This window comes from Rattus norvegicus, chromosome 2 (genome assembly GCF_021556685.1).
Source record: "Rattus norvegicus strain SHRSP/BbbUtx chromosome 2, alternate assembly SHRSP_T2T, whole genome shotgun sequence".
NCBI classification, from domain to species: domain Eukaryota; kingdom Metazoa; phylum Chordata; class Mammalia; order Rodentia; family Muridae; genus Rattus; species Rattus norvegicus.
The window spans coordinates 111,089,632-111,108,896 of record NC_141535.1 but is presented as its reverse complement, the minus strand read 5'-3'; the positions used below and the strand labels follow the sequence as shown (position 1 = coordinate 111,108,896).

Below are 19,265 nucleotides of genomic sequence, written 5' to 3'. Positions count from 1 at the left end.
CAGAGGAATGGATACAGAAAATGTGGTACATCTACACAATGGAATATTACTCAGCTATCAAAAACAACGAGTTTATGAAATTCGTAGGCAAATGGTTGGAACTGGAAAATATCATCCTGAGTGAGCTAACCCACTCACAGAAAGACATACATGGTATGCACTCATTGATAAGTGGCTATTAGCCCAAATGCTTGAATTACCCTAGATCCCTAGAACAAATGAATCTCAAGACGGATGATCAAAATGTGAATGCTTCACTCCTTCTTTAAATGAGGAAAAAGAATACCCTTGGCAGGGAAGGGAGAGGCAAAGATTAAAACAGAGACTGAAGGAACACCCATTCAGAGCCTGCCCCACAGGTGGCCCATACATATACAGCCACCCAATTAGACAAGATGGATGAAGCAAAGAAGTGCAGACCGACAGGAGCCGGATGTAGATCGCTCCTGAGAGACACAGCCAGAATACAGCAAATACAGAGGCGAATGCCAGCAGCAAACCACTGAACTGAGAATAGGTCCCCCGTTGAAGGAATCAGAGAAAGAACTGGAAGAGCTTGAAGGTGCTCGAGACCCCAAAAGTCCAACAATGTCAAGCAACCAGATCTTCCAGGGACTAAGCCACTACCTAAAGACTATACATGGACTGACCCTGGACTCTGTCCCCATAGGTAGCAATGAATATCCTAGTAAGAGCACCAGTGGAAGGGGAAGCCCTGGGTCCTGCTAAGACTGAACCCCCAGTGAACTAGACTATGCGGGGAGGATGGCAATGGGGGGAGGTTTGGGAGGGGAACACCCACAAGGAAGGGGAGGGGGGAGGGTGATGTCTGTCCGGAAACCGGGAAAGGGAATAACACTTGAAATGTATATAAGAAATACTCAAGATAATAAAAAAAAATAAAATAAAAAAAAAACATATAGATCTCCTAGAGGAACAATGGCTAGTTTCCCTGGCAGATTAAGTCATTGATAACAATGACAGGGTTATCCATACTGAATAAAAATGAAGTTCTTTATCAGATGTCCCTCATATCCACATGCAGCAAAAACATTCGCAGTAATAAAAGGAATCTAAACCTTAGGACAAATAAAAGGGAGGAGTGGGGGAAGGCAGAAGGAAGAGATGAAAAGAACTTCTCAGTGTCAGCTAGTCTGCACTAAGCACTTTGTAAATAGTTTCTCTATAAAAATAGAAAGAAAGAAGAAGCTGGGACAGAGCTTGAAGGGCTTTGATCACATCTTTACTCCTGTCATAAGTACATGTTTTATTTGGAGTTACTTTCACTTAATAAATCATACACAGTAAAACCAAAAAAAAAAACAAAACACCAATGGCTTATGCTCTAAGATCAAGAATTGACAAATGGGATCTCATAAAACTGCAAAGCTTCTGTAATGCAAAGGACACTGTGGTTAGGACAAAATGGCAACCAACAGATTGGGAAAAGATCTTTACCTACCCTACAGCAGATAGAGGGCTTATATCCAAAATATACAAAGAACTCAAGAAGTCAGACCGCAGGGAGACCAATAATCCTATTCAAAAAGGGGTTCAGAACTAAACATAGAATTCATAGCTGAGGAATGCCGAATGGCTGAGAAACACCTAAAGAAATGTTCAACATCTTTAGTCATAAGGGAAATGCAAATCAAACCAACCCTGAGATTTCACCTCACACCAGTGAGAATGGCTAAGATCAGAAACCTAGGTGACAACAAATGCTGGCGAGGATGTGGAGAAAGAGGAACACTCCTCCATTGTTGGTGGGATTGCAGACTGGTAAAACCATTCTGGAAATCAGTCTGGAGGTTCCTCAGAAAATTGGACATTGAACTACCTGAGGATCCAGCTATACCTCTCTTGGGCATATACCCAAAAGCTGCCCCAACATATAAAAAAGACACGTGCCCCACTATGTTCATAGCAGCCTCATTTATAATAGCCAGAAGCTGGAAAGAACCCAGATGCCCTTCAACAGAGGAATGGATACAGAAAATGTGGTACATCTACACAATGGAATATTACTCAGCTATCAAAAACAATGGCTTTATGAAATTCATAGGCAAATGGTTGGAACTGGAAAATATCATCCTGAGTGAGCTAACCCAAACACAGAAAGACATACATGGTATGCACTCACTGATAAGTGGCTATTAGCCCAAATGCTTGAATTACCCTAGATGCCTGGAACACATGAAACTCAAGACAGATGATCAAAATGTGAATGCTTCACTCCTTCTTTAAAAGGGGGAACAAGAATACCCTTGGCAGGGAATAGAGAAGCAAAGATTAAAACAGACACAGAAGGAACACCCATTCAGAGCCTGCCCTACATGTGGCCCATATATACACAGCCACCCAATTAGACAAGATGGATGACGCAAAGAAGTGCAGGCCGACAGGAGCCAGATATAGATCTCTACTGAGAGACACAGCCAGAATTCAGCAAATACAGAGGCGAATGCCAGCAGCAAACCACTGAACTGAGAACAGGACCCCCGTTGAAGGAATCAGAGAAAGAACTGGAAGAGCTTGAAGGGGCTTGAGACCCCATATGTACAACAATGCCAAGCAACCAGAGCTTCCAGGGACTAAGCCACTACCTAAAGACTATACATGGACTGACCCTGGACTCTGTCCCCATAGGTAGCAATGAATATCCTAGTAAGAGCACCAGTGGAAGGGGAAGCCCTGGGTCCTGCTAAGAGTGAACCCCCAGTGAACGTGATTGTTGGGGGGAGGGCGGCAATGGGGGGAGGGTGGGGAGGGGAACAGCCATAAAGAAGGGGAGGGGGGGAATTAGGGGGATGTTTGCCCGGAAACCCGGAAAGGGAATAACATTAGAAATGTAAGTAAGAAATACTCAAGTTAATAAAAAAAAAAAAAGAATAACTGACAAATCCAAGGTTCTTCAGGATAGATTTGCTGCGCAGGCATCAGTCACTATCTTATGGTGACAATTCTCTGGATGCTGGGTTCTTTACACCGAGATATATGTTGAGCTCATGGTCAGAGTCTGTGGTCATGGAGGCTGCAGGCTGTGGGCCACAGATCTGCATCCTGGCTGCAAAGGACATAAGTCTTGCCAGTGAGCAACTCAGTGACTGAAGGAAAAGGACTTAAGTCCTTTGGGACTCCAGCACTCCACCATAGTAGAAGAAAGTTCAAACTACATGAGATGTACAAGTAAAAAGAAAGATCTACAAAACAACCTTTTTGTCAACACAAAACCCAATCCTGCATGAATAATTAAAGTTTCCATGAACCCTAATGCTTAATAAAGTGCTTGGCCAAATGGCTGCTTTTACTGGAGTCACAAACTAGGGAAAATGCATGGACAGCCCAGTGTACAGTGATTCAAAACATAGCACTTGATACATGGATAGATAAAAGCACACCATTAAGGACTGCGTGTTAATGGTAGTGGGCAGGAATACTTTCTAGGGACCAACTCATTGTTTGCTTCATTAAGTTACCTTTGCAGCCAGCTTTACTAGGTCCTGCTTTATGGAGGGAGTTGTGGCTGGGCAACCACAAGACCCCAAAACCAGTGTTTGGGAGCCTATATATTGGAAGTCAGTACATGTTGTCTCAGAGAAACTTTACACTCACTCACTTCCATCTAGTCTTCCTGAAGGGTTATTTCCAACAGAAGCAAATACAGGAAGCTGATGTGACTCTTAAGTAGATGAGACAGACAGAGAACAAGACTTCTGGCATCTACTATTCTGAGACTGATTCCAGAACAGAGGATCCCATTGATTGGATATCAAAAATCTTGTAATTTTGGTTAGGAGGCAACATTTTCAATTCCATAAAGACACTTTCATAACAATTTTCAAGTGGTCAGGATACACTTGGAGATATGAGAAGGAAAGCAGTGATGGACCCTGAAAAAGTACCTAACACTTAGAAAGGTCCAACCTATACTCAGACCATGTGGTCCAAGTCAGCAGCAAATCATTTCATCAGTTTCTAAATAAGTAAGGAGGTAAGGTAGGCATTGAACCAGAGCTTTAGAGCATAGGCAGACCCCTTCTACAGCACACAGCACCCAGGCCACCAGGGTAGCCTTACACAGAGGCAATCAACCAATGCTCACATGATGATTCTTGGTAGTGAAAGATGTGTGTGTGTGTGTGTGTGTGTGTGTGTGTGTGTGTGTGTGTGTGTGTGTGTAGTATTGCTAATGAGACTGCTGTGGACAAAATGTTTGTTTCACTTCCTAGTTCATATGCCCAACTCGAGTGTCAATGGGTGCATGTTTGGAGATGAAGCCTGTGTACAAGTTATTTGGGTAAGCTGAGGTTATGAGGGTGGGGCCCTGTCCTAGTCAATTTTAATTATCAACTTGGCACAACCAAGACTCACCCAGGAGGAAAAGAGTCTCAATCTAGGAGTTGTCTAGATCAGATTGGCCTGTGTTCGTATCTGTGAGGATTTTCTTATTTGTTGGCAGTGCCATACCAGGACTGGTAGTCCTGGGACTGTATATAAATGTAGAGAGATAGGAATAGGAGGAGGGAGTGGGAGGGAGGGGGGGAGAGAGAGAGAGAGAGAGAGAGAGAGAGAGAGAAAGAGAGAGAGAGAGAGCATGAGCCCCAACACAAACCAACTGGTGGCCTGCTTGCCAGTCTTTGTTTCAATTCCTGCCCCAAAGTTCCCAGCTTGAGTTCCTTCCCTGACTTCCCTCAGTGATAGGCATAAAGCAAAATAAACCCTTTCTCACCCAAGTTGCTTTTGGGCATGGTGTTTATTACAGCAACAAAAGAGCAAAGCAGAACAGGCTGTGGTGGAGGGATGAGTGACTTTGCAAGAATAGATGCCTGAGCTCGTGTTCTGTCTCTGTGTCTCTGAGCTGTGTGGGGACACAGTGAAAGTGCAGCTTTATGAGAATCCAGAGTAGCAGAGGGCAGAACCACACGAGGGCAATCACTTTAACATGGTAGCAAGTATTTATTGTTGAACCCACCGGATCTATGACATTTTGGCATATAGCTGCTTGTATTCTGATGCTAATGGGGTCCCCCAAATTAGTTTGCATGAGAGGATCTGCATGTAGCTTCTGGGAACCTATCCCCAGTCAATTCTGATTGGTAAATAAAGATGCTAGCAGCTAATAGCTGGGGAGGAGAAACAGGTGAGATTTAGGATTCCCAGGTTTGGAAGGATGAGAGATGCCATGACTGAGAAGAATGCAGCACGGAGAGGCAGAGCCACCATGTTAAGGTGCCGGAGAGCTCAACTGGGTCAGGAGCAGCCAAGTGGAACACAGAAATTAGTAAGTAGTAATCAGAATTATCTTTGGGACATAGATTCTAGCAGCTGCCCATCTATTGAGCTGCTTATAGCTTATTAAAATATAAAGGCTGTGTGTGTGTGTGTGTTTCATTCAGAACCATACACCATTGAGGTGGGAAGCAAGCCCCTGGCGGGAGTTTTTAATATAACAATAGTACATTGGCACAATAGCCTGAACCAAGGTAAAAAAAAGATGGATTCTTCACTAGCAGAAATAGAAGGGGAGGTAACTGAGTGGAAGACAGTTGTATGAAGAAGGAGGTTTGCAGCAGAAAGTCAGCTGACACTGCAATTTTTTATTTCTAACTTATACCATTACAAATCATGCAAATAGATCAGACATTTTACAGCTTTTCTCAAATGCTGGGTGATGTTATTGAGCAAGTAATTGCTGAACAGATGTTAAGTAGCTGCTCATGACGACCCCCTTGGTTCTCCTCCTAGGAACATCGAATCAAATGTAATATAGAAGCCACAGATGAAGATTCTTTACAATTTCCAACTAACGACTTTTTGAAAAATATTAAAGGAGGGGAGAAATCTGTCACCTTTACAGTGTATTAACGACAAAGTCTCTTTATGTATTCTCAGTTCAAGAACATACGGTTTGTCTGAGAGCAGCAAGGAACCCACGTCATATTTAGGATGTCTTAGAACATAGGATGGATAGAGCACACCTTCCCTGGATTGTGAAGAAGGATTACATCATTTATCTGTAATGCCACATGCAGCTCAGCAGCAATGTTTAGAGTAACATCCTGTAGGTGACTGGGTGTGCAGGCACGAGCTGGTGAAATTGAGTTCCTGCATAAGATAATGGGGCAGTGCTGTGCAATGGCTCAGTAAATGAGGGAAAGCATTGTGCTTGCTAACATTCGGCTATTGATTTAAAATGGAAATAAAAAAGAGCTCATGGCAGCCTTGAATTAGATGGTTGGAAGGCACAGAGAAGGAAAGCTTTACAAGGAGACATTTGACTGGAAAACACTCAGGACCCCAGAGTGACATTGGAACATGTGTAGGAACGGAAAAGGGATTGAATTACTAGCTAACATGTGTTTGGTTTTCTGTGCATCTTTCTAAACAAAACAAAGGAAAACAAAAACAATCTCAATGCTTGCTTCTGTAAGTTTTAACACTCCTAGAAATCTCTGACGTTCACACATGGGACAGAAGAAGACAACTCATCAGATACCCACATTTAGTTGCGTGCTTCGGATAAAGTCCAGGATTGGCAAGATTCGCTTCCCCACCATCTCCATGTGTCTCACTGTATCTTCTCTGGTCAGTGGAGAGAAGGGAGTTTTATGTTCTAGAAATTGTAACAATAAAATTTTATATTTTTTTCAGAATTCCATTTCAGAATGCTTTCTTTAGTGAGCTATAAACAGATATCTTAATATTAACAGATATGAAATATTTAGTTTGGACACTAGCCCAATCCCTAGCCCATATGTGTAAAAGTAAAAGATCTTCAAGGAGCACAGCAGAGGGGCCATAACCCTTTAGAAACTGACATTTATTCATTTTTTTTGATTGAGAGATCTAAGAGCCAACCTGTGACAATTCATACATCTATGCAGAATATGTTTGTCTTGAATATGAAAAAAATGTCATAAACATGCATGTTCCTTGTCTCGCTCTGCTCAGGTATTGTTCAAGTGTGCAGATGCTATTGACCTTGAATGCCGCTTGAGGCTGAGGGAAACCTCAGAGGGTTCTGCATTCGACAAAACACAAATTCTTAATTATGTGCTCACAGCACAAGAATCAGTTCAATCTGGTCATGAACTCATCTGGCATCTTTGAGATTTAAGTTCTATGTAAGCATTTTCTTGAAAATTGGAACCAGAATTATTTAACATCATCAAATTACATGCTCTTCAGGAGATTTAACTCCTCTCTAATTACGTGAGAGGATAGTAGAACAGAAGTTAATGCCCCAGCAGACAGTCCATGCGACCTGGAGTTGTCATTGCTACACTTTTGATTTCATGTATGAGTCATGTTGACAGACTGTTTCATGTTTGCTAGTCAATGATAAAAGTCTATATCCTTTGTTTTCTCCCAGTGCATGTGTGTTTGTGTGTACATGCATGCCCGCATGACTGCTTTTGTGTGTGTGTGTGTGTGTGTGTGTGTGTGTGTGTGTGTATGCACAAATACACATGGGAGCCCAGTGTTCATAGCAGGACTCATCCTTCCCTGCTCTTCTATCCTATTGATTGAGGCAGGGTCTCTCAATCAAACCCAGAGATGGCTGATATGGCTAGTCTAGGTAGCCAACTTGCTCTGGTGATCCTATTTCTTCCTTCCATGAGTAGAATTACATTAAGCTCATTCAACATTCCTGTGGGATTCTGGGTATTGGAACTTTGGTTCTCATGCCCGAAGGCAAGTGCTTTAACTGTTGATTCCTTTAGACCTGAAAGCCTGTTGTACTGCCAATGGCTATGGCCGGCAATGGGTGTCTGGGTAGAATGCTAGGAATGGATTAGTAAGCATCCAATGGTAGTGTGCAATGTGCTCCTGGAGGAAAGCTCTCCTGAAATCAGAACCCCATTTGTTTTTAATCAACCTACAAGGAAAATAAGAAAGATTAGCGGCGACTTATAACCAAACTTTTTTTTTGTTATTTAGGCCCTTCCATAAACTGAGCGCTGTGACAGAGTCCCATCCTTGACTCCATTTTGAAATGTAGTAGTAGGGTCAGGTTCCAATCACCTGTGAAGGTGGGCAGCTTCCTATTTGACACTTTCTCCAGAAACTTTCCATCTTCTTTGTTTTTGAATCCAAGAGTCAACAGATATTGTTGGGGAGGAAAACAGGACCAGTCAGCTGTCTGTGGCAGTACATGGAACCCTTGGGTATCTGAAAAACAGCAGAGACAGGAGGGGGAGGTTTGCTTGCAGGTTTTTATCATTTCCAGGGCCCTCCTCCAGTTTAGCAATTGTAACAACAGATTATCATTTGGAAAAATGATAAGTATAGACATTAAAGGTGCAAAGTAAAATTACGTGCATCAAGAGTACAGGTGGCTGATACATAGAATTGTACTCTCTTATTTGTGTTCTTCTTAGTGATGCAAATGTACACAGAGCACAGTAATAAGCTGTGAGGAGATTATACGGTCATCTTTCCCCATTTATAATAATAGATATTCAGGATCAGCACATAGTAAGGATTATTTTTCTGTGTGTGATTTTTGCATCCTAGCTGATAACTAAGGAAATAGTATTATATGAAAAGAAAATAGAAAAATAACCAAGTGAGAATTACAATAAGTAGTGCTGGGAAAACTGCCATTTTACATGTACAAGAACACAACTTGATTCATCATCTTTCATGCTATGCAAAACATGGTTCAAAATGCACCAAAGACTTAATGTAAGACTTGAAACGCACTGAGCAGGGGTGGTGCTTGCCTTTAAAATCAGCACTTGGTAGGCAGAGGCAGGTGGATCTCTGAGATTGAGGCCAGTCTGGTTTATAGAATCATCCAGGGCTACTTTGTGAGACCCTGTCTTAAGGGGAAAGATAGATAGATAGATAGATAGATAGATAGATAGATAGATAGATAGATACTTGGAACTTGGAGACTGTAAGAAGAGAGTAGGAGAAACACTTTAAGAATAGACACAATTAAGGACTCCCTTTGGAGAACTCCAATCACACAGGATGGAACCCTCAAACTGTCCAATGAGATGGCATGAAATGAAAATAGTAGGATAAGGAGTGGTCGGAGGGAGGACCAGGAGGAGGATGGTGACTAGACTGTGAAAAAAGATTAAATAATAATAATAATAATAATAATAATAATAATAATAATAATAATAATAATAATAATGAGAAACGATTCCTACAAAGCAAAGCAAACAAGTGAAGAGACAGTCCAGAGAAAGGGAAAGCTATTTTCTGAGTATCCATCAGATAAGATTAATGTGCAGGACAAGTGAGGAACTGCAAGAATTAAACACAAATGCCCAGCCCTGAATTTTCCGGAACAGACTATTCTCAAAAGAAGAAATGCAAAAGACCAATAAACACTTGGAAAATGAATGTGAAACATCCATAGCCCTTGGAGAAATGTGAATTAAAACTATTTGAGACTTTGTTATCTTAACCAAGACATAATGACCACCATTGAGAAAAGAGGAGCAACAAATGTTGCCAAGGATGTGGGGGAAGAGGAACCCTTATTCACTGCTAGTGAGAATGTTAACTGTCATAATCACAATGGAAAAATGGCATGGGGATTTCTAAAAATGCTAAAAAGCCATATGGCCTAGCAATTTCATTCTTGGGTATATCCTCCAAGGGATCTACCATCAACACACCACAAAGATACTTATACTTCCTGTTTCCTGGTACACTATTTATAGTAGCTAAGAAGTAGAACCAACCTAACTGTCCGTCAACAGATGAACTGATAAAGAAAATGTGGTGTGTGTATGCAATGGAATTTTACTCATCCATAAGGAAAATCAAAATTATTATGGTAAGTCAAGTTTTCTCTCAGATGTGGAAGTAAGATGTGTGTGTGTGTGTGTGTGTGTGTGTGTATGTGTGTGTGTGGTGTGTGTGTGTGTGTGTGTGTATGTGTGTGTATGTGTGTGTGTATGTGTGTGTGTGTGGTGTGTGTATGTGTGTGTGTGTGGTGTATGTGTGTATGTGTGTGTGTATGTGTGTGTGTATGTGTGTGTGTGTGGTGTGTGTGTATGTGTGTGTGTGTGGTGTGTGTGTATGTGTGTGTGTGGAGTGTGTGTATGTGTGTGTGTGTGTGTGGTGTGTGTATGTGTGTGTGTGTGGTGTGTGTGTATGTGTGTGTGTGGTGTGTGTGTGTGGTGTGTGTGTATGTGTGTGTATGTGTGTGTGTGTGGTGTGTGTGTATGTGTGTGTGGTGTGTGTGTGTGTGTATGTGTGTGTGTGTGGTGTGTGTGTATGTGTGTGTGTATGTGTGTGTGTATGTGTGTGTGTATGTGTGTGTGTATGTGTGTGTATGTGTGTGTGTGTGTGTGTGTGTGTGTGTGTGTGTCATGAGACTAGAGAGAAAAACCAACAAAGATGAAGAAGAGATCTTAAGTTGGGGGAAGAGACGATTCTGGAATACATGCAACATAAATTTGGGAGGTGATCTGTTGTGAGGAGGAAGGGGGTCTAGCAAACTGGGATATGGGGTCAAGACAAGGAATAACAAGAAAGGAAAAAGAAAACAAAGAAGAACAAGGTATGAACTTGGTTGAGGGAGTAGAGGGTAGGATGGGAGAGGGGAGAAGAGGAGGGATAAATGAAATAAGCACAAATAAAAAGAGAAAGGAATATATGAAAACATATTGCTTTAGATGCTAACTTAAACCACAGTGATGTGAGGAAAACCCAGAAATGAGTGTGGTGTTGACTGTAGCAATTAGACCGGAAGTAATCTAAGTGTTGGGAGCACAGTTCTAAAAGGAACTCGGTGCTTCACGGTGGTAAGATCTGCTGTTAGAGCCGCTGTTAGCTGATGATGGTGCCCCAGTAGCGTTCTAAGTGTTGTATGGACATTATCTTCATGGTTGATGTTGTCACTTCACTGCCTTAGGAGTCAGGAAGTGGAGGGACCTTTCTTGGAGCTAATTAGCCAAAGAAAGCAGCTTGGAAGTGGTAGCAAAGTCTCATGTCCACAGATGCCCTCCCATGGAGACTCTGGCCACCCTGCTTGTTGTCAGATTGGGTGATCCTGTGCTACTTTTGGGGAAGCAAAGGTCATCCTTGGCTAGATTTGCCCCATTCATCTTTACTATAAAAAGGCTTCTCAGTTGATGATGGATGAGCAGCAAGGCTGAGGAAGTTCACTGCTGAGTCCTGCAGAAAAGAGGAATGGTACCAATCCCTAATATCATGGATTTTGTTAAAGATTGTTTTTTAACATAGAATCAAATGGTTTGATCCCAGTTTTATGTCTTTATTGGTAATATTTCTCTAAAAGATAACAGGCACAATGCATCCTAGCTGCATTTGTGTAGCCTTCCCCAGCCCCTTTGCTCTTGCTCAGCTAAATGTTTGCTGAGAAGTCACTCATTAGTTATGCAGGGTCTCCTACATAGTCAATAGCAATTTGGAAATCATGATCCTTCTGCCCTAGTCCCGTAAGGTAGGGATTATGAGTGACGCATCATACTGGGTTCTGATGCTTGAAGCTTGGGAAACTTGAACATGGATCATACTCTCTCACACCTAGAACCCGTCTATGCTTACATGTGCTAGCTGAGCAGAGTCTCTCCATGGAGTCCCCCTTTCCAAATTACAGTACATCAAAACTGCAGTAAGTGATTGGCAATCTACTCAACATATGTATTATACACTTTAATACACTCTGATTCTTCCAAGAACTAAATAGCACACAACTTAAACTCAACAAAGACGTATTGAACATGTTTTAGACTTTCTTGGCTGGATGATTGGGGTCTTAATGAGAACTGACATTTACCTGATTTCTCTGTGTCACATGTTTTATTAAGACTCTTTTTTTTTTTGCTCAGTAAACATGGAAGATATGGTATGTCTTTTAGTTAACCCTGCAGATTATGAAACTGGATCTTCAAGAGATTACAGAAGATGGCTCAGTTGGTTAAGTGTTTGCTATGGAAGCAGGAGGACAAGAGATTACAAGTCTCAGCATCCAGATTAAAAGAAAAAAGCCATGCACCTACATGTACCTACAATCCCAGTGCTGGGGAGTCAGAGAGAGTTGGAGGAAGCTGCAGAGGTGTTTTGGTTGGGCTATTGCCCAAACTAAGTAGACATGTGAGAATCCAATACACAGAGTCAGGGAGACCTGGAGGCTCTGGCTTGCTAGAAAAACTGTTAGCCCTAGAGCCAACTTTACATCAAACTGACGACATGTAACTATTTTTTGGCTCTTTTTGGTCCTGTATGCATCTCATCCAATGCGTATTTTGACTAAGAATTAGCTTCCATGTAAGGTTTGAAATTGTGATTAGGCCTATGGTACACACTGTTAACTTTAGAAAGAATTGTGCATGATTGTTTCCCCCTTTGTTTACCCTTTGATTGCAGTCCGTGAAGACCTAGCCTGGCAGGTTGTGAAGACCCCACATGGCAGCACACGTCTCAAATGTTGAAGCTTGTGTAACATTAATTAGAACTCGAGCTTCCCTCAACTTTGTGCATAAGCTTCTGTGTCTGAACTTCTTGTGCTTCTGATGGTTAAGAAGTTAATCAGATTATATTATTGTCTTTTAGAAGAACTGATTTAAAAAATGTCCCTTTTGCTCCTGTCATGTTAAGAGTATTTGGGAAGAAGAGGTACTTTTAGTGCATCCCTTTACAGTTTATGACCACGGGAGATGACGTTTATTATTAAAATTCAGTTTGCAGGTATGACATGGCTTTAAGTTTTGACCATTAGGAAAGTAGATTCTTAAAAAAGAATACTATGAAAGACCATGGAGATCACATTTCTTACAAAATCATATCTTCAATTCTTTTCTTCCTACCAGATGAAAGATAGCTAATGCTTAGCGAAAGAGGTTTAAATAGTTCTTCATTAACCAGAAATAAGTGTATAAAGGAAAGCTAGCATTGCCCAGTCAGATGTGGACTATATTGAAGCTCTCTGAACTCTCCATTTCTGCTGATGCCTTTTTAAAAATCACGTTTCTGGTGTTTTTGTCTATTTCTCCTCTGTGTTTTTACATACTGTGATGGTTAGTGTCGGTTGTTGACTTGAAAGAGTCTGGAATCTGTCTAGACAGGTAAGCCTCTGCATGTGCCTTACCTGTGTTGTTTGAGATGAGATGAACAGCCTGTTGTGGGGATTACCATTTCCTGACTAGGATCTTGGTTTGTATAAGTAGGTAAAGGGAACTGAGCAGCACTAGATGCATTTACTGCTCTCTGCTTCCTGGCTGTTTATGTTGTGTGACCAGCTGCTTCAAGGTCCTGCTGCCTGGACTTCCTGTCCCTGGAAGTGTGAGTTTGACTAAACTCTTTCTCCTTGAGCTGGTTTTGTCAGAGTATTCTCATAGCAACAGGAAAAGAAAGTGTGCTGACACGAACCAATAAAGTCAACTGGGAGGAGGGAACCTCAGCCGAGAAAACATCTCCATCAGGTCTGCAGTCATTTTCTTGCTTAGTTATTGATGTGGGAGGGCTCGGAGCATTGCTAGTAGTGGGACCCCTAGCCAGGTGGTCCTGGGCTGTGTGAGAAAGCAGACTGAAGAAGCCATGGGATCAGTCTAGTGAGCAGTGTTCCTCCAGGGCCTCTGTCATTCAGTTCATGCCTTGGGTTTCTGTCGTGGCTTCCTTCCATGGCGGACTGTGATCTGTCATCCAGATAAACCCCTTTCTTCCCTAAGTTGCTCACCATGTGCTTATCATAGTGGTAGGAACCAAACTAGGAGATAAGACACAAATACTGATTCATCCTTCACCTGGGATCTCCAAAGCTCGATGTGGCTCAGTGACATTCTCTTCATACACACACACCCTTGGGGGATTTCTCTACTCTGTAGATTTTCCTGTTCATGCTAACTGGAACATGGATGGTGAGTGTTATGGTCACATCTTATAAATTTCACATTTTAACACATATTTCCTCGTGTCTGCCAGGACATTACTATCTGCTCATTTCAAAAAATTACCTCAAATGGAGCAAATTTGTTCCCAGAGCTGACTTCTTTCTCTTCACAGTTTCCTGTCTCCCTGATGGTTTCCAGTGTTATGAGGCTAACCACTGTTCAATAATTTGTTTCTGGCTTAAAATTCAACCTAGGCCTTTGATGACTTTCCCTTTCTTGAGTCCTTGAAGTGTACGGCATCTCCTTCATATACTAATTGAATGTGCTGGCCAGACACCCCACCTCACCCCCTTTCCATGTCTTCCAGCCATTATTCTGCTCAGATTTCTCATCACATAGAATCCAGATCACAGCGGAACTGTTGCTTGCAGATGCAGCTCCTCCCTACCCCACCGCCAGTGTCTTTTCTTCCCTTAGGAGCTTCAGTGCTTCCTTCTCAGACAATCAAGACTCCTGGCTAAGTTACCATCATTGCCGCATCTCAGAAATGATGAAAATGTTTCTACACATAGACGAGCTGTATGTGATGGGGTCTGCCCTCGGTTCCCGTACTCTGGAAACATGCATAGTTAGACTGCAACTTTAAGGGTGATGTCGGAAGACTCAGTCTCTAACAACTTCAAGCAAGCATGTAAGCAAGTATGCATCAGCTCATAATTTCTTTCTGGGTTTCAGGTTTTTATTTCTGGCATAAATCTGCCATCACTTGTGGGGCTCTGGTACCTGGGGTTCTCCACGGAAATCTCTCACCTGGTTAGGTGCGTGGATTTGGGTGAGGGGGAGAGAACTTGGGCAGGGAGGGGGAACACCTTCCGCCGACCCCCACTGTGGGCCCTTCTCCTTTTTGCTGTTGCCAGTTTGGTTGCCCAAGCCAGGCTGAGCAGCAGGAGACTGACCAGCTGGCAAGGGGTGCAGGGGAGCTTCTGGCAGTGGTTTGGGGGGGATCTCTTCCCCAAGCAATGGTGTTACAGCTCTTATGGAATAATTCCTGCACACTTTTAATCCTGAACATGACTCAAAGTTTTTGGATGGGTCAGTGTCTGATAGCAGGTACTCCCTATTGGTCTCCTCTTCCTATTGGTCTTCCGCTTGGGACGACCTCATCTTCATAATTGGGGGCGTGGCCCTGTCTTTCTGACTCATCTGTCTTGAGCCTATGTAACCTGTGGTCAGGTCCTCACCTGTGGAGGAAGGGCTTGGGGCATCGCTCTATGTGACTGGTCTGTCTTAAACCTCTCTACAGGGGTGTGTGGGGGGCAGCAGCTAGTAAGCCTTGATCTGGGAGTCTAGAAAAGCACCTGCCTTGTTTGTTAGGGTCCCCTGGGATTTGACCTATCTTGACCAGGGATCAGGGTACCCTTCACAGCTTGCCACCCCACAATCACTTGGGCTGGTCTCTGTGCACTGCACCAGCTTGTGTCAACCCTGCTTCTGAATTTCTGTTTATGCTCCAAGAGGACATAGTCATTCTCTCCCCTTTGAATTTTTCAGTTGGGCCTAACTTGTCTCACTTTGTCTGGAAGGCTTCCCTGATTCTGTCAGCTGCCTCCTCAGGGCTCTCAGCATGAGATCTACCCTCTTAATTTCGGGGATTCTGCTGTTTTGCGAGGACACCTCCTAACTCACCAACAGATCCTAATAACATGGGAGCTCACATTTTCAGGTCAGATTCACACTCCAAGGGACTCATGGGTGCTTCAGTAGAGTCTAGAAACACTGACCCCAAAATTCCAAATTTTGAAGGATGCAGATGGTAGCAAATGTCTGCTGCTTCTGAGTTACGACATATTTTCTGTCACTAACTGTAGGGAAGAATTTGACGGATTTGCATTTTAACTCAAGCTCAGATGGGTCATAGTTTAATCTTACAAAGTGCTACCCACTGGTCAGACAGCAGAGTCAGCATGGGAGGTTTGACTGGGTTGAGGCAATCTTTCCTCAGCCAGACCGTATTAATTACCTTACTGGTGCTGGGACGGAATCCGCTGCAAAAGTAATTCAGAGGAGGAGGAGTGGGTTTCTTCAGTCTTATAACTCCAGAAGGAAACAGTCCATTAGGGAGGGGAAGGCTGGGCAGCAGAAACAGGAATCTGTCTGGGGGTCAGGAATCCATGTGATCATATTTCATCCCACACAGGAAAGGGTTGGGGGAGGACAAGGCTGTAGAATGACAAAGTCTGTACACTTCGTGCAATATTCCATCTCTTCAAGGTTTTGCAATCTCTGCAAATGATGCCACCAACTTGGGGTGATAGTGTCATTCAAACCATAACTGAGGGTGTACCCCAGACACTGCCTGTTCTTCAGGGAATTTTTAAGCATTATGGGTATCTGGTCACAACAGACAGTGCTGTGAGAAGGCCTGACAGCAAGGAAAAGGATCAACAGGAACGTGAAATATTGATTATGGGATAACAGACTCATCTATATGTCAGGGATAGCTGTATTTGTTGAACACCAGTAAAAAGAAATGTGAACTCCCTGGCAGTAAAGTATGAACTATAAGTACCTATCATCAGCGTGTTCTGCTAGACACCTAATCATAACTATGGCTGACAGACCGTGAAGGAACACATCAAAATTTTTTCCTTTAAAAATTATATTTGTTTATTTGTGTGTACACCCAGGCATGAGTGTGCATGCACATATGTGCGCGTACACACACACACACACACACACACACACACACACACACACACACACACACAGACTTGGAGGAATTAGTTTTCTTTCTCTGCTATGTGAGTTCTATTCCAGGGAAAGAACTCGGCTCATCAGTCTTGGTGGCAAGTGTCTTTACCTGCTGATTCATCTTAACAGTCCTTACCTCACCGTTTAAAAGCAATAAAAAACTCCTAGGGATTTAAAATCTCCACGAGGAACATGCATATCTCTCTGCATCTCATCATCTCACTTCTCCGCGATTCATTCCTCTGCTTTCTGGAGTCCGTCATCTCTCTGCCCTTTGTCCGTAACAAAATGTTCTGACATTTTGGGTTAGAGCAAAATCTCATTTCTAAAGGTCCCAATTGTTCAGTGCGAGATGGGTCCCCATGAGTTTTATATGACTTCTTTTTACTGATCAGTTTTAGAGTTTAGCTTCTGCCGTGCTCCCGAATGCCGACACTTTGTCATTTCCACTTTCCTAGTCGGTCCTGAGTTTTACCTTGCACTCTTTTGAATGCCAATGCTTCTTCTTGGAACTTTTCCACAAACTCACATCAGCAGGAAAGTCGCAAAAGGCAGCAACTTTTCAGCTAAGCTGTCTTCATTGCCCTCCCTCATAAATAATGCAAAGTTTTTCTCCTTTTAAAGACACAGAAGATCTGGGCCTGCATGCCCGTATCGCCCCTGCATTCTGGAGGCTGGGCAGGTAGACTGCAAATTTGAGGCAAGGTTGGGTTATTTAGTGAGACCCAGTCTCCCCAAACCCCAAGCAAGCAAACACCCCACATAGATGGTATACTTTGAGTTTCGCATTTGATGTGTGGACCAGTCATATGAATAATGGATTGTTGCATAATAAATTGTATTTTCCCCTGGGTCATTATAATTACAGAGTTACATATGCAAGAGGAAAGAATTGGCTTCCAATCCCAAGAATCCGCATTTTCACTTCAGGCTGCTGGTCTACTTCTCTGAGACCAATTTGGTGTATTTAAGTTTCCTTTCATAGCCTGTATAAAATTTAGAAAGATAAGTAACCCCACAGGAATTTTATATACATTTCATTTCTATTTTGCTCAGAATCCTTGTTGGTTGCAAAATTTTCTTTAGTCAGCTGTATTGGGTCTTTGGAATTTATTGCACTGAAGTGAGTCAAATCCACTTGGGATTCATTACATTGAAGTCACTCAAACCTGAGGCAATGCAAGAGTTAAAGGGCATAGCTCTTCCGGTCACTATTTACCACAATGGTATGGGAGCTGCAGCACCATGCCAGTTGCACTGTTTACAGGGGTTGGAGTGGCCACCGTTTGGTTGAGGAGTTGGCAAGTATTCGCTCCTTCCTTCCTCCCTCCTGCCTTCCTTCCTCCTCTCCCTCTTTCTTTAAAAACCAAAAGCAAAGCCTTTGAAAAACTTCCTTAACAACACTCATACTCTGAAAGTAAGCCCCTGGGCTGGGAGAGGTTCAGCAGTTAGGAGAACTTGTCTATTTGCGGAGGGCCAGATACTAGTACACACATTAGGAAGCTCACAACTGCTTTCCAGTTTCAAGGGATCTGAACCCTCTTCTGGGTAGCTGCAAGCACACACTTGCATGGGTGCACACACATGCACACATGCATAAACCTAAGTGCAAAATTTTAAAGAATTTTTTTTGAGACAGGGTCTCAGCATGTAGCCTTATCTAGCTTGAAATCCAGACTGATCTGCTTCTGCCTTCATAAGGCTTAAAGGTGTTTTTAAGAGTGGGAGCTGGTAGACACAGCCAGAATACAGCAAACACAGAGGCGAATGCCAGCAGCAAACCACTGAACTGAGAATAGGACCCCCGTTGAAGGAATCAGAGAAAGAACTGGAAGAGCTTGAAGGGGCTCGAGACCCCTTATGAACAACAATGCCAAGCAACCAGAGCTTCCAGGGACTAAGCCACTACCTAAAGACTATACATGGACTGACCCTGGACTCTGACCTCATAGGTAGCAATGAATATCCTAGTAAGAGCACCAGTGGAAGGGGAAGCCCTGGGTCCTGCTAAGACTGAACCCCCAGTGAACTAGATTGTTGGGGGGAGGGCGGCAATGGGGGGAGAATGGGGAGGGGAACACCGATAAGAAAGGGGAGGGGGGAGGGGGATGTTTGCTCGGAAACCGGGAAAGGGAATAACACTCGAAATGTATATAAGAAATACTCAAGTTAATAAAAAAAAAGAGTGGGAGCTGGTGAACTTAAGTCAGTCAATGTGTGACACTGTGTTGACTACAGTTCTTGTTCAGCCATGTGCACATGATGCAGTTTTGAATGAGCTACTCATGTTCCTTTGGTGCGATTTCACATCACAGAACACACTTGAACATTGTGCTATTGCTGTCTAGGACCTACTTCTTGAGGCAAGAGGCCTGATAGAGCACAAGGTACGGCTTCAGAATAATGTTGACCATGGAAACAGAGCAGTAGAGATATGGAGCTGTTGGGTCAGGTTGCATTTGAAGCAGACATTTCAATGGTGTGAATTCACCTATTCTGCACCCCTCTTGCCCTCTGAAAGCATACGCATTGCAGTTAGTGCACTCAGCTAGAAGTTCAGTCCATCTATAAATAATTCAGAATCTTTATGATACCAGAGTTCAATTTCTGGGGAGAGTATTTCCTTTACAAGTTCCCCTCACAGGAGGAGTGGGGATCGTTAGTTCTTATATCAAGTGCAAATAACGA

The 19,265-nt window shown here is 42.9% G+C and overlaps 1 protein-coding gene across 6 annotated transcripts in view; it reads right to left on the bottom strand.

Annotated features, from left to right (window-relative positions):
- The window catches only part of Spata16 (spermatogenesis associated 16), a 378,162-nt gene that overhangs the window by 85,292 nt on the left and 273,605 nt on the right, over window positions 1–19,265 (bottom strand). For all 6 annotated transcript variants that reach the window (NM_001432380.1, NM_001432377.1, NM_001432378.1 and 3 more), the window contains 2 exon segments: window positions 6,504–6,616; window positions 8,029–8,175. In NM_001432380.1, the coding sequence (NP_001419309.1) occupies window positions 6,504–6,616; window positions 8,029–8,175 (260 nt within the window).